Here is a 15,261-nt window from a genome sequence, read left to right on the forward strand (position 1 = left end):
TTCATTAACCAATCTTGCAATCATCATAGACCATCCTATTTTTTCCTCCTCATAAAAATAATCATTTGAGGTAGGTTGTATTGAAACAAAGAGAGTTATCATTCACTAGGGGTAGGGTGAATCTGGCATTCATTATCTATCAATATTATAATTATTGTACCACACTGCCTCACAATGTATTGTATAAAGACAAGAGATGTGTTAATCAAGCATCAAAGTCAAATTTACTGCAAGAAAGCAAAATATATTCCTTCATCTGAGATTCTTTTAAAGGGGGACAAAGTAGAAGGTATTTTTATAAATAAATGAATGAATAACTATTACATATGATTTCCAAACTGGAAAAAAGCATGACTTTACAAACACATTTGCTTTGTGAATAAAGCTCTAAAAAAGTAGCACTAACAGACATATACCACTTCATAGTGCTTTACAGTTCTCTCTAAGTGGACATGCTGGGCCCAGAAATCTGGGTCCTCATTTTACTACCTCAGAAGGATGGACGGCTGACTGAACCTTGACCTGGTCAGGGTAGAACTCTTGGCAGTGAGCAGAATTAGCTGCAATACTGCATTTTAATCACTGCACCAAAAGGAAGGAAGGAAGGAAGGAAGGAAGGAAGGAAGGAAGGAAGGAAGGAAGGAAGGAAGGAAGGAAGGAAGGATAGATAGATGATAGATAGATAGATAGATAGATAGATAGATAGATAGATAGATAGATAGATAGATAGATAGGCATATATATATATATATATATATATATATATATATATATATATATATATATATATATATATATACATACATACATACACACATACATACATACATATATACATATATATACACAGATATACATATACATATACACATACATACATACATATATACATACATGCACACACAAATATACAAATACAGAGAGACATACACACAGAGAGAAACTATATGAGACAACCCTATTTGGAAACAGGGAAAATAAATGATTTAAGGGGGGCATGCATCAGAATGACTGTACATTTTAAGATATTTTATATTTTATTTCATTTTGAAATTTGCAAAGTTAAGGAAGAAAGCAAGATCAGTTATGATGTATCCTTCCATCCCTGAAATGGGGATTTAGTTATTATTAGTGGTATTGTTACACTAGCCAGGAGATCACAATGCTATTGCAGAGTAGTAGTTTGGCTTGCCAAGATACCAACCCCTTTACAGGACCCGCTTGTGCATTTCCCAAGGTATACCACAGGAGGGTGAGCTGGCTTCATACCAGAGAGCCACAGACAAGTGGCTCTTCCTGTAGCATCACATAGCCCCTCCCTCCCTCTTCCTGGAGTTGCCTCGCAAACAGGCACTACAAATGGGAAGATTCAGAGCTTTCAGGAATCTTACTGCCTGCACAGAGAACCATTCATCTCCCTCCTGATACGAACATGCTTTTGAACTGTTAAGTGGACAGAAGCTAAGACAAGTAACAGGAGCTCACCTTGATACGTAGTGCTTAGGACTTGAACCACCGGAACTGAGATCATCTCCAACACCATTAGGCACTGAGCCAGAGTGCCTTGAGATTTAGTTCAGTTTAGACTGGAATTCCAATTTTAATTGCTGCATTATTATGCACTGAAACAAGAAGGGTCTTTATCTTCTTCCCTAGCACATATTTACAAGTATTGACCTTTCTTGAGGTCAGTTCTTTTTCATCCCAAAATATAATTTCATCCCAAAATTTCATCCCAAGAACAGTTTTTCCCCGAACACCATAACTCTGCTAAACAAATAATTCCCTCAACGTTGTCAAACTGTTTACTAAATCTGCACAACTATTAATCTTCTCATTGTTCCCATTACCCATCTCCTTCCACTTATGTCTGTAACTTTGTTGCTTATATCCTTACGATTTATACTGTAATTTATTGTTTCCTGATTGCTTAATTTTAGCCTATGACTATCATTAAGTGTTGTATCATTAAATTTGTACCATCATTAAGTGTTGTAAGTGTTGTATCTTGATGAAGGTATCTTTTCTTTTGTGTACACTGAGAGCATATGCACCAAGACAAATTCCTTGGGTGTCTAATCACACTTGGCCAATAAAAAATTCTATTCTATATTGTCTGCATTATAAGCACGAGGTATTCAGGGATCACAGGACAATCCTAGACTATAGGAATAAAATGGTAGGTAACTTTCTGACATCTCTCTCATTCATGATTATGAATGTTATAAATCACTTGGGGGCATGGTTAGCATACAACCATTTTATTGAATGTTTTCTTCTGAATATGACCATTGTGGGAACCGTAGGATCTAGTTTCTTTAAAGGCCAACCCACATAAATTGTAAATCTTTAACTTTAAAACTTAAAAGTATTTTTTCCATTGCAAAAGTGGTTTGACCTACCTGAAAAAGCACACACCATTAAAAAAAAACACCAACAGAAGAGCCTAGCCAAATAAAAAAATGACATGTCCGTTTCAGCTATTAATACACGAGAGGCACTTTCCCTGATCACTGGTTGCACTTCTCATAGCCAACTTGCTGTTTTGTTTATTTTTATTTCTATAGCATACTTTCTCCCAGAGCAGTTTGGAAAATAACAAAAATACCACTGTTAAATAAAATCCACTGTCTTATGAGAGAGATGCCAATTCTTGTCTTACTTCTTGAAAGCAAGAGAGTGAGCAGCAAATTTCTCTTCTTTCTATAGGTTTATTGTTGTTTGTGGCAATATCACTCTGAGCAGTGTGACTGCTTTCTTAAGTGACTTCCTAGCTCAGGACAAAGGAGACATTGCCAGTGAGATAGTCTTTCTGGGAGAGTAAGTATTACAGTGCTATTTTATCTAAATCCTATAGGCAATTCCTTCTCCAAAGCAGGAAAATGCAACAAAAATTTTGTGATAAACCCACTGTGAAGAGTAAAGAAAAAAGAAAAGAAAAGCCCTGCATTTCTCTATTTGTTCCCTACTGTTCTGATTCTATTTGACAAAAGAGACTTTGGTTTCAAAAATGAAGTAGTTAATTTTTAGCAAAATCCTCACAGACATGAAAGTTCTGAGAGAACCGGAAGTGTTGCGGCGAGACTGGCTGGAAAAATAGAAGGCTCCGACGAGCCTTGCGAAAATCCAGCCAAACAAATCTCTGTCAGGGGGCGGGGGGGCTGTCTTTGGACCGGATCTGACTTGTAGGGATGGTGAAGAATGAGAGGCACCTTGGATGAAGAAGAACATGCTTGTGAGCATGTGAGTGCCTGCACATGCGCAGAGACATCTGGGCAGGTGGGTGGAGCCTGCTGCCGCCACTAGTGGTTCACCTGAACTGGGGCAAACTGGTAGCAACCCATCACTGATGTGCACCCCCACACCCCATTTTTGGCCTTGACGGCCTCCTGCAGCACTCTGCCTGCCAAAACAGCCCCCCTGTGCCCTGTTTTGCTGGCAAAGTGCTACAGGCTGTCCAGGCCAAAAACGGGGTGCAGGATGTCCGCATCTGGCCCCCTAGTGCCCCATTTTGGCTAGCAGAGTGCTGCAAGAAGCGTCCATTCTGTCTCTCCCTCACATCCCCACCCCCACCCCCAGCCAGCCCGTGGAGGAGAACGACAATGCTGATCAGACCCTTGAAGAAATCCAGTTTAACACCCCTGTCCTAGACCCTCCAGACTGGTACGTTTGAACTGAAATACATGCAGTTTATTTGCAGTTTAAATGCAAAGACAATGCACTTAAACTAGTGCCTTTCCAAGGAAAAATATTTAAAAATATTTTAAATGCATTGTTCTTCCTAGGTTGTCTTTAAGTATGCATGACAGGGTTGGAAAATCATAGTTCTTCCCTCTTCCCAAAGTAAACCTCTGATTTATCCCTTCCCAAGGTAACTCTTTGAACTGATGAACTGTCATCTTATGAAGGAGCACTACACATTTGTGTTAATATACACAAGCAGAGTGTTGTCAAACATATAGCCAATAAAGTCATAGAACATTGTTTTACATAATTTCTATGTTTTTGGAAACTGAAACAACTTCCATTCTGTTTAATGGGATTTACTCTTTGGGCAGAGTGCTTTGGAATAGCAGGATTAAATAGAGTTAGACCACAACAATAAATCTAAGGCTGCATGACTCAAGTAGTCATTGAACATATATGCAAGGTCTGTACCTCCCATAGGTAGCTATATGTAAGAATAATTATTTTGTCAAGAATTAATAGTTGGTTTTCTTCTTTCTACAAATATAGAAATCCTCCCTCTCTGGAACTAGAAACTGTATTCAGATGTTACACTGCATATACCAGTTTCTTCCAAGGTTCTGTCATGAATAATAAGGATCTTCTGAGAGTTAACGTAAGGACAGCATTTGATGGTATATTACAATCCTGCATAAACATTAGACAGACTGGGATAGATGATTATATGTCAGACATATATGTTGAAAGAGGGTGTAGTATGCCTGTGTATCCTGTAATCCCTAAACTGGCCAGAGAAGATTATTCTCCCACTAATATCACTAAGACTTTGCACATGGAGTGACAAAACCTGTCACTTTATTCTTCACTAAATTAATCTGACAGATGTGCTAATCATGCACAATTTATTTATTTAATTAATTAATTAATTAATTAATTAAACTTTTATACCGCCCTTCTCCCGAAGGACTCAGGGCAGTGTACAGCCTACATTAAAACAATTTATATACACACTAAGATAACAATTAAAAACTTATTCAATAAAGGCCGAAATTAAAACCATCCAATTGACCATATAAAATACCCAATAAAATTAAATTTTAAAATTTAAAATTTAAAAATTTAAAAATCAGGCCAGTCCCACTTGGATAAATAAATAAGTTTTCAGTTCCCAGCGAAAGGTCCGAAGGTCGGGCAATTGCCGTAAACCGGGGGGAAGTTCGTTCCAGAGAGTAGGTGCTCCCACAGAGAAGGCCCTTCCCCTGGGGGCCGCCAGCCGACACTGCTAGGCGGACGGCACCCTGAGAAGACCCTCTCTGTGGGAGCGCATGGGTCGGTGGGAGGCATGTGGTAACAGCAGGCGGTCCCGTAAGTACCCGGGCCCTAAGCCATGGAGTGCTTTGAAGGTGGTAACCAAAATCTTGAAGTGCACCCGGAGGACCACAGGTAGCCAGTGCAGACTGCGCAGGAGTGGTGTTACTTGGGAGCAACGTGGTGCTCCCTCAATCACCCGCGCAGCTGCATTCTGGACTAGCTGGAGTCTCCGAGTGCACTTCAGGGGTAGCCCCATGTAGAGAGCATTGCAATAATCCAGACGAGAAGTGACGAGAGCATGAGTGACCGTGCATAAGGCATCCCGGTCAAGAAAGGGGCGCAACTGGCGGACCAGGCGAACCTGCTAAAAAGCTCTCCTGGAGACGGCCGGCAAGTGATCTTCAAACAACAGCTGTCCATCCAGGAGAACGCCCAAGTTGCGCACCCTTTCCGTTGGGGACAGTGACTCGCCCCCAACAGTCAGCCATGGTTGCAGCTGACTGTACCGGGATGCCGGCATCCACAGCCACTCCATCTTGGATGGATTGAGTCTGAGTCTGTTTCTCCCCATCCAGACCCATACGGCCTCCAGGCAACGGGACAGCACTTCGACAGCTTCGTTGGGGTGGCCCGGGGTGGAAAAGTACAGCTGAGTATCATCAGCGTACAGTTGATAACTCACCCCAAAGCCACTGATGACCTCGCCCAACGGCTTCATGTAGATGTTGAACAGGAGAGGCGAGAGAATCGACCCCTGAGGCACCCCACAAGTGAGGCGCCTCACGGCCGATCTCTGCCCCCCTGTCAACACTGTCTGCGACCGGTCGGAGAGGTTGGAGGAGAACCACTGATAAACGGTGCCTCCCACTCCCAACCCCTCCAACCGGCGCAGCAGGATACCATGGTCGATGGTATCAAAAGCCGATGAGAGATCTAACAGGACCAGGGCAGAGAAGCAACCCCTATCCCTGGCCCTCCAGAGGTCATCCACCAACGCGACCAAAGCTGTCTCCGTGCTATACCCAGACCGGAAGCCGGACTGGAACGGGTCTAGGTTCCAGGTACTAGGAACAGGTACTGGGGAAACTGCCACGCCACCACACTCTCTACAACCTTCGCCACAAAGCGAAGGTTGGAGACTGGACGGTAGTTACCCAAAATAGCTGGGTCCAGGGAAGGCTTCTTGAGGAGGGGTCTCACCACCGCCTCTTTCAAGGCAGCGGGAAAGATCTCCTCCATCAGAGAAGCATTTATAATTCCCCGGAGCCAGCCTCGTGTCACCTCCTGAGTGGCCAGCACCAGCCAGGAGGGGCACAGGTCCAGTAAACATGTAGTGGCATGCAGCCTCCCCAGCAACCTGTCCATGTTCCCGAGAGCCACAGAATCAAACTCATCCCAAACAACATCAACAAGACGCGCCTCAGTCATCTCATCCGTATCATCGCAATCTTGGTCCAAGCTATCCCGGAGCTGAGCGATTTTATCGTATAGATAACCGCTAAACTCCTCGGCACATCCCTGTAAGGGGTCATCCCGTCCCCCCTGGTGTAGGAGGGAACGGGTCACCCGAAACAGGGCGGCCGGGCGGTTATCTGCCAATGCAATGAGGGAGGAAGCGTAGGAATGCTTCGCCACCCTCAGTGCCACTAGGAAGGTCTTTGAAAAAGACCTAACTAGTGTCCGATCAGCTTCGGAACGGCTGGACCTCCAGGCACTCTATAGGCGTCTTCTCCAGCGTTTCATCTCTCTCAGCTCCTCAGAGAACCAAGAAGCTAATTGAGATCTGCGCCGGGTCAGAGGCCGCAAAGGCACGACACGGTCCAAAGCCCCAGACGTGGCCTGTTCCCAGGCCGCCACTAGTTCTTCAGTCGTGCCGTGGGCAAGATCCTCAGGGAACAGCCCAAGCTCCGTCTGGAACCTCTCGGGGTCCATCAGGTGCCTGGGACGGAACCAACGCATTGGTTCCGTCTCCCTGCGGTGGTGGGTAGCGGTCTGAAAGTCTAGGCGGAGGAGAAAATGATCTGACCATGACACTGGTATCGTCACTAAATCTCTTACTACCAGATCATTAAACCACTGTCCAGAGATATAAATCAGGTCCAGTGCGGATCCCCCCGTGTGAGTAGGGCCATCAGTTACTTGAATCAGGTCCAAGGCCATCATGGAAGCCTGGAACTCCTGAACCACTGTTGACGACAAGCCGGCCGATGGCAAGTTGAAATCACCCATGACCAAAAGTCTGGGGATCTCAACAGCCACCCCGGCAAGCACCTCCAGCAGCTCAGGCAGGGCTGTAGTCACGTAGCAAGGAGCCAGATACGCGATCAACAGACCCATCTGATTCTTATGGCTCCACTTCACAAGAAGGGATTCACAGCCGGCTATCTGAGGAACAGTGGTCTCTCTTTCAGCTCCAGACCCTCTTTCATTACAACCGCCACCCCTCCACCCCTACCCTGGGCCCTCGGTTGATGGAATGCTCGGAAACCTGGAGGGCACAGTTCAACTAGGGGCACCCCCCCTTCTGCACCCAGCCAGGTCTCTGTAATGCCCATAAAGTCTGTGGACTCCCCCTTGATAAGGTCACAATTAACAATGAATGTTAATTGCAAAGTCAACGATCACATTCTCTTGATTGTTTCTTAACAATCAAGCTTGTATAATTTATGAGGCTCCAGTGACGTCACCCTCCTGCTGGGTGCTCAAACAGAGCACTCCGTGTTAGAAGATTGTAAAAGTCAGTGAAACAGAAAATAAATCACTGTTCACTGAGCTTAGCATAATCTCTGGGTGAAAGAGGTTATCAGAATTGTGGAAGAGTGGCAGGTCTGACAGGGGGTTTGCTCTCAAGAGCGAATTTTCCTGGATTTATGACCCCACCAAATTCCACTCCTTCCAACTTCAGCACGCCCCTGTTTTTATCAGGGAAAAGGAGAGGAATGTCGCTTCTGCTCTAGAGGACTTATTAAATTGATTGATATTCCAAGCAGACGGGAATTTCACAAGCGTTCAATCTTTGATGCAGAATCAGCACGGCAAGTACCGACTCCCTTTTTGAAATTTGAAACCTTTCTTTGTCTTTGATTAATTGACTTTTAAAATGGCGTCTAAAAGTGAAAGTAAAAATTTTTTAGTACGATGAAGCAGCGTTAGTTGTGGATTGTTACAAACGGAGTTTTTAAATACTGAAAGGAGGGAAGGAGAGTTATTAACTATGAATTCCTGATTCTTTTGAAGACAGAATGGCAGCTAAACCTTTAAAGCCTTCTGGAAGAAGGGATCTGAACCAAGTCTTGAGGAAATATTGAAAGAACAATTAAAACTTTCTGAAGATAGGCAAAAAGAGATGATGGAGAATTTTAATGCAAAAATAAGAGAAGATATTCTTATGGCAGTTCAAGGACTGAGTAAAAAAATTGAAGGATTGGAAGTGGAAATGCAACAGATCTCTCAGTCAAATAAGTATTTAGAAGACGAAATGAAAGGTGTTCAGAAAAAAGTGGATCAAAATGAAGATCAGGTTGTGATATTACAATATAAACTTATGGAAGGAGCTCTTAGAATTCGTGGTATGCAGAAGAGCGTGGAGAAGACTTAAGAAAAATTATATCAGAAGCATTGGCTGAATTTATTGAAGCGGACCCCAAGAGGTAGCTTACCAAATTGATAAAATATATAGAGTTAATTCTTGGATTGCAAGACAGAGAAAGCTTCCTCGGGACATTGTGGTTTATTTTGTGAAAAGGACTATGAGAAATCAAATTCTGCAAGTTTCATATCAGACAACTTTAAAAATTGGAGAACAGGAGTTGAAGGTGTTGAAAGAGATTCCTTCAAAGATGTTAAGAGACAGGAAGGAATTTGCTTTTTACACAAGAACTTAAAAAACATCAGATTCAATTCAGATGGGAGGTGCCAGTTGGACTGACACTATTCTATCAAGGAAGGAGATATAGAATTGACACTGTTTTAAAGGCAAAGGATTTTCTTTCTACAGTTTTGAAAGTCGAAATAGAAGTGATAGAAAACTTCAAGAGACTCAAGAAGGCGTGGTGACCCAAGAGCCTTTATTGCTGCCAGTATTAGAGGAACCACAAGAGCAAAGGGTGACAAGAGGAGCCCTTAAGCGTAAGAAGAGCAACAGTCTCAAAGTAAAAGTCAGGATCCCATTATGGAAGCTGTGGGAGGAGCTAGACGGAAGATACCGGAGGAGGAGCTTCCGTTGTCTGCTTCAAAGCTTCAGGAGGCCAATAATGGCAAATAGAATCTTGTCATGGAATGTTAATGGCTTGAATTCAGCTCAGAAAAGAAGGAAAATATTTCACTACTTGAAACAATTTAAAATGATGTGATTTGTTTGCAAGAGACACATATAAAATTATCAGACCAAAAATATTTAATTAATTCAAAATTGGGTAACCATTTTGTTGCATCAGCTTTGGAAAAGAAGCATGGAATTGTTGTATATATCAGGAAGGATATACCAGCTAAGCTAATTGAGGCAGATATTCAAGGAAGATTTATTGCTATTGAACTGGTGATAGATGCAAAAAGACTTTGTTGATAGGTATTTATGCACCTAATCAGCAACAAGAAAAGTTTTACAAAATGTTACATGAGAGGTTGACCCTCTGGGATTATAGTTCGTTTATTTTATTAGGAGACTGGAATGGAGTAATTGATACAAGAAGGATAAGAGAACCTCCTCCAAGAAGATACCTATACATGCAAAATTACCAAAATCCTTTTTTGAAATGATGGAAGACTTTGAGTTTAGAGATATATGGAGGTTACGGAATCCAGATGAGAGAGATTTTACTTTTTTCTGATAGGCATCAATCTTTTCACGCATTGATTTTATTTTAATTTCTAATGACTTGCTTTCTAGGGTGAAGAAAAGCGAAGATATTTCGAGGTGTTTAACTGACCATAGCCCAGTATGGATGGAATTATTACAAGGGAAAAAGGTGGTAGAACATGGAGGTTGAATGAAAATCTGTTTAGATATGAGGATAATGTAACTTATTGTAAGAAACAGTTAAAGAATTCTTTGATTTTAATATGTACAAAGGGACACCTATAGGAACTGTGTGGGAAGCGAGCAAAGCGTTTATTAGAGGGATATTGATTTATTTGGACAACAGGCAAAGGAATAATAAACAAAGGCAGCGTAGATATTTGGAAGAAGAAATTCAAAGGAAGCAACAGTTATTAATTCAAAACCCACAAGATCATAAACTTAAAGAGGCTATAAAAATATTACAGAGTCAATTTAATATGTTAATGGCAGACCAGGTGGCAACGAATATACAATATGCTAAACATAATACCTTTTGTAATGCAAATAAACCTGGGAGATGGTTGGCATATAATTTAAGGAAGAAACAGAAAGCACGTGTCATACAAAAAATAGAATATAAAGGTAAAGAGATATACCAACAGGATAAAATTAAAAAGGCATTCTCAGAATTTTATACTGCACTATATGCAAAAGACAAAATATTGGATAGGGACATTTATGATTATTTGAAAGATTATAAGGTGAATATTCTAACATTAGAACAGAGGGAGGAGCTGAACCGGCCGATAGCTACTGGAGAAATAGTGGAGGCAATTAAACAATTAAAAATGGGGAAAACCCCTGGTACAGATGGTCTTACAGCAACTTATTATAAAAAAACACAGGATGAAATATTAGGCCCACTTAAAGAATTATTTAATCAGATACAATTAGGGTGGAATACCCCGTCATGGAAAACATCTTTTATTTCACTGATACCGAAGAGGAACAAGACTGCTCTAAACCTGGTAACTATAGGCCGATTTCACTTTTAAATAATGATTATAAGATTTTGTAAAAATAATAGCAAATAGATTAATGTTAGTTTTACAACAAAGAATTCATACTGATCAATCTGGTTTTATAAAGGGAGGCAGATGAGGAATAATGTTAGACAGATTATTAATATATTGGAATATTTGGAAAGAAGAATACTTCAGCGGCACTTATTTTTTTGGATGCAGAGAAAGCCTTTGATCGATTGCATTGGGATTTTTTATTTAAATTAATAGAGAAAATGCAATTTGGAGACTGTTTTATTAGAATAATTAAAGCGATTTATGGAGAGCAAACAGCACAGATTATAGTAAATGGTAGTTTGACAGAAGTTATTAAGATTGCGAAAGGAACAAGACAGGGATGTCCCTTATCACCATTATTGTTTGTTTTGACTCTGGAACCATTATTAGATAAAATACGAGAATTAATGAAAATAGAGGAATTAAGATTAGACAATATGAGTACAAAGTTAGAGCTTTTGCAGATGATGTAGTGGTTACGTTAATGAATCCTATAAATTCAAGTAGATTTTTGTTGGAAGTAATTGATAAATATGGAAAGGTATCAGGATTTAAAATAAATCAGAATAAAACAAAAGTGATAATTAAAAATATGTCTATACAACAGAAACAAAAACTAGAGGAAATGACAGGATTTGAGGTAGTAAAAAAGGTTAAATATTTAGGGGTCTATATTAGCTCATCGAACAAGAAACTTTATAAGAATAATTATGACTTGCTATGGCAAAAAGTTCAGAATGATATGAGTGGCTGGAAGAAATTGCAGTTATCCCTATTGGGAAGGATTGCGGCTATTAAAATGAATGTGTTACCTAGATTTTTGTTTCTGTTCCAGATGATACCTATAATTAAAAAGGATAAAAATTTGGAAGATTGGCAGAGTGGGATTAATAAATTTATATGGCAGGGTAAAAGGCGAGGTTAAAATGAAAATAATACAGGACTCACGGGAAAGAGGTGGTTTAAGAATGCCTAACTTTAAACTATATTATGAAGCAGTAACCCTTTCAGTAATAAGTGACTGGTTTAACTTAACAGAGGAAAGAATTTTGAATATAGAAGGTTATGACTTGTTATATGGATGGCATGCGTACTTATTTTATGGAAAAAGGTGGATAGGGCTTTTAAGAATCATGTGTTGAGAAGTGCTCTTTTGGTCTGGAAAAAATATTCCTATAAATTAGATTACAAGATTCCTATATGGGCGAGCCCTAGACATGCAATAGAGAATATAAATATAGAACAGAAACAGGAAATGATTACATATAAAGAACTTTTGTATGCTGAAGGAGGTAGATTGCAATTAAAATCATTACAGGTATTAAATGAAGAAGGGAGGAATTATACTTGGTTTCAATATGGGCAAATAAGTGCTAGATGGAAAGAAGATCAAAAAATTGGTATAATGCAAAGGGAGGAAAATTTAATAAAGCAAATTAGAAATCAGACCCAGGAGCATATAAAGAGATTGTATAATGTGTTGCTTGAAATAGATTCGGAAAAGGATTTGGTAAAGGATTGTATGATAAAATGGGCACAGAATATTCAGGAACCAATAATGTTGGAAACATGGGAGAAAATCTGGGTTAGAAATGTTAAGTTTACACAAGCACAGAATTTAAGGGAAAATTTTTATAAGATGTTTTATAGATGGCATTTAGATCCCAAAAAATTATCATGTATGTATCCTAATATCCAAGCGAAATGTTGGAGGTGTGATTGTGATGATGCTACATATTTTCATATTTGGTGGACTTGCAAGAAAATTAAGGTCTTTTGGATAAGAATTTGGTGGATTATTCAAAATGTACTGAAGAAGAAGATAAAGTTCCTGCCACAATTTTTCCTTTTGGGAATTATAACGGATTGTACAGGGATTGAGACTAAATTGATTCTGAACTTAATAACAGCAGCAAGACTATTGATTGGACAATACTGGAAGAAAGAAGAGATACCTACAATAGAAGAATGGATATTGAAAGTTATTAATTTGGCTGAGATGGCTAAAATCTCAGCGTTTTTAAAAGACAATACGCAGGAAAGATATTTAATTGAATGGAAAAATGGATTGATTATCTACAAAACAGATATCAGATTAAGAAATATCAGATTGCCTTTGAATAATTAGAAAGTTATTTTATGTAATGGGGAGGGGGTTGGGAGACGAAAAGCTTTGGATGTGGTTATTTGGATTGGACTTTACCTTGTGATTGACCCGGGAAGCCGGGGGGTGGGGGAGGGAGGGGGGTGTTCTGTTTTTTTTTGGGAGGGAGGGGGAAAAAAGGGGGGGAAATGTTTTTGTTTTTTTAAAACTCTTTCAATAAAAAAAAAAAAAAGCTTGTATAATTTATGGCAGAAGGTCTATGGAAATTCTCAGTCATCCATGTAATGGTTGTCCCAAAGGTGCTTCAAAGAAAAAGGTGCTTCAAAGAAAAACCAGAAAGTCCAATTGCCTCTTAAAAAAGCACTTTTGGGACAATTTATGGCAGAGTTTCTCTACCTCAGCAGGTAGAACTCTACCAGAGTTCTCCAGCCAGGATGGTTGACTGGTGAATTCTGGGAATTGAAATCCACACAACTTAAAGTTGCCAAGGTCGAGAAGCACTGATTTATGTTGTATACAACTTTGGGGTGAGGAGAAAGACAGAGTGTAGATCACTCTTAGCTTTTGAGGGTTTGCTCCAAAATGGAGGGTAAAAAATGGATAGGGATACTATGGACTAAATATGATGTAATTTAAATTAAATTAAAATTAAACTGATTACATTAATACAAGTACTTTCCTTGAATTTAAGAATTTGCACCCACTGTGAAATTATAAATGAAAATTTGATTTTGGCAATTTCTTAGTCAACTGAAGCTTATTTGACAGATTATTGTTAAGCATATCGTGCTTTATATCTCTGAAAGAAGTCTTGGAAGATGTCAAATGAAGTGTTGGGGTTATATAATAAGGGGCAGGACATTCACACACACTTCTGGCCACCTTGTAATTCAGATAAGAACAACACTGTAACCATGATAAATGTAGTTATTGGAAAGAATTGTTTTTCTAGCAAATAAAATAAAAGCAAGCATGAAGAAACATGAGGATATATCTGCCTGGTATGAGTTTAAATTCTGTTTAGTTTTCTTGGAAAATACAGTTTGTTTGTTTGTTTGTTTGTTTGTTTGTTTGTTTGTTTGTTTGTTTAGTTAAATTTTTTTGCCACCTATTTCACCATGGGGTTACTCTAGGCAGTTTACAATAATAAAAAGGAATAAAAATGAAAAGACATGCGAACAGAAGTAAATAATAGAACAGTAAACAATGGCAAAGGAACACAGTGAGAATAAATATATCAGTATGATAACAAAAAAGATGGATGGAGAACAGGCAGCAAGTGGGGGGAGGTGGAATCTGACATCAATCTAGCAGCCACTTCCAGATTGGAACACCCCCCACCCCCACCTAAATTTGGTCCTCAGGTCAACCAGCACAACCATATCTTCAGGCATGTAATATAATTACAGATAGTACAATTAATAAGTCTATTTATTACATAGGCATAATATTTCAATATTTTCTCCCCTGTCCTTTCTCTCTTTAAAAAAACAGATGGGTAAAGCTGAAGCATGCCTCATTTTAGCTGATATATGTTCTACTGATCCTTATACAGAGGATATTTCCAACATTATGAGGTAAGGTAGGATCTAAACAGCTGTATTTCTTTATTTAATTAGAGAAACCTCCAATACCCTCTTACCAATTTTTGAAATATCGAAATTGACAAGGAGGTTTTGCCTGTTTCTAGACAATTTCATCAGTCTTGTCATGTTCTTAATGGTTCTGCAAATGCTGCCCAACTATAACTTTTATATATACTTGGATCATCTTTTTGGAATGCCTTGTTGGGAGAAATAGGAAAGACAGATGCAAAAATAGCAATCATAGTTAGCCTTTTAACAATAATTTAAAGAACTTTGTTGCATTTGTATAAAAGTATATGCATGACAGAAAATATGAGGGCGAGTGCATACAAACCATGAAGAGATATGTCTGAGTAGTTGAAAAAGGAAGTAAAAAATATTGTAATGATTATATATTGTTAGAAATCATTTTTTTCTCTTGGAATCCAGAACAAACTGCATTACTAATACTTTCATTCATCAACATGCTGGTTTTCTAACTTTTCCCCCTCTGCTTGTCAGATATTTCTATAGGGACACTGGCATTTTGGTTGGAGGAAGGGGGAGGAATGGAGTGATCTGTATATAAAGTTTCTGTTTACTGCGTTACTGCGCTAATCTCTATATGAAGTTTCTGTTTCTTTGCAATGATGTAGTATGGGAGGGGTTTGGTTAGCATTGCTTTAAATAGCTAGTTTTAAGCGAGAAGCTTCAGTTCTTGCCTAGATATCTTGT

The 15,261-nt window shown here is 39.4% G+C and overlaps 1 protein-coding gene across 1 annotated transcript in view; it reads left to right on the forward strand.

Annotated features, from left to right (window-relative positions):
- KCNU1 (potassium calcium-activated channel subfamily U member 1) overlaps positions 1–15,261 on the forward strand; it is a 117,035-nt gene that overhangs the window by 20,780 nt on the left and 80,994 nt on the right. The window contains 3 exon segments of the mRNA XM_058193984.1: positions 2,710–2,820; positions 4,237–4,342; positions 14,456–14,538. Of these exon segments, the coding sequence (XP_058049967.1) occupies positions 2,710–2,820; positions 4,237–4,342; positions 14,456–14,538 (300 nt within the window).

This window comes from Ahaetulla prasina, chromosome 9, assembly GCF_028640845.1.
Source record: "Ahaetulla prasina isolate Xishuangbanna chromosome 9, ASM2864084v1, whole genome shotgun sequence".
NCBI classification, from domain to species: Eukaryota; Metazoa; Chordata; class Lepidosauria; order Squamata; family Colubridae; genus Ahaetulla; species Ahaetulla prasina.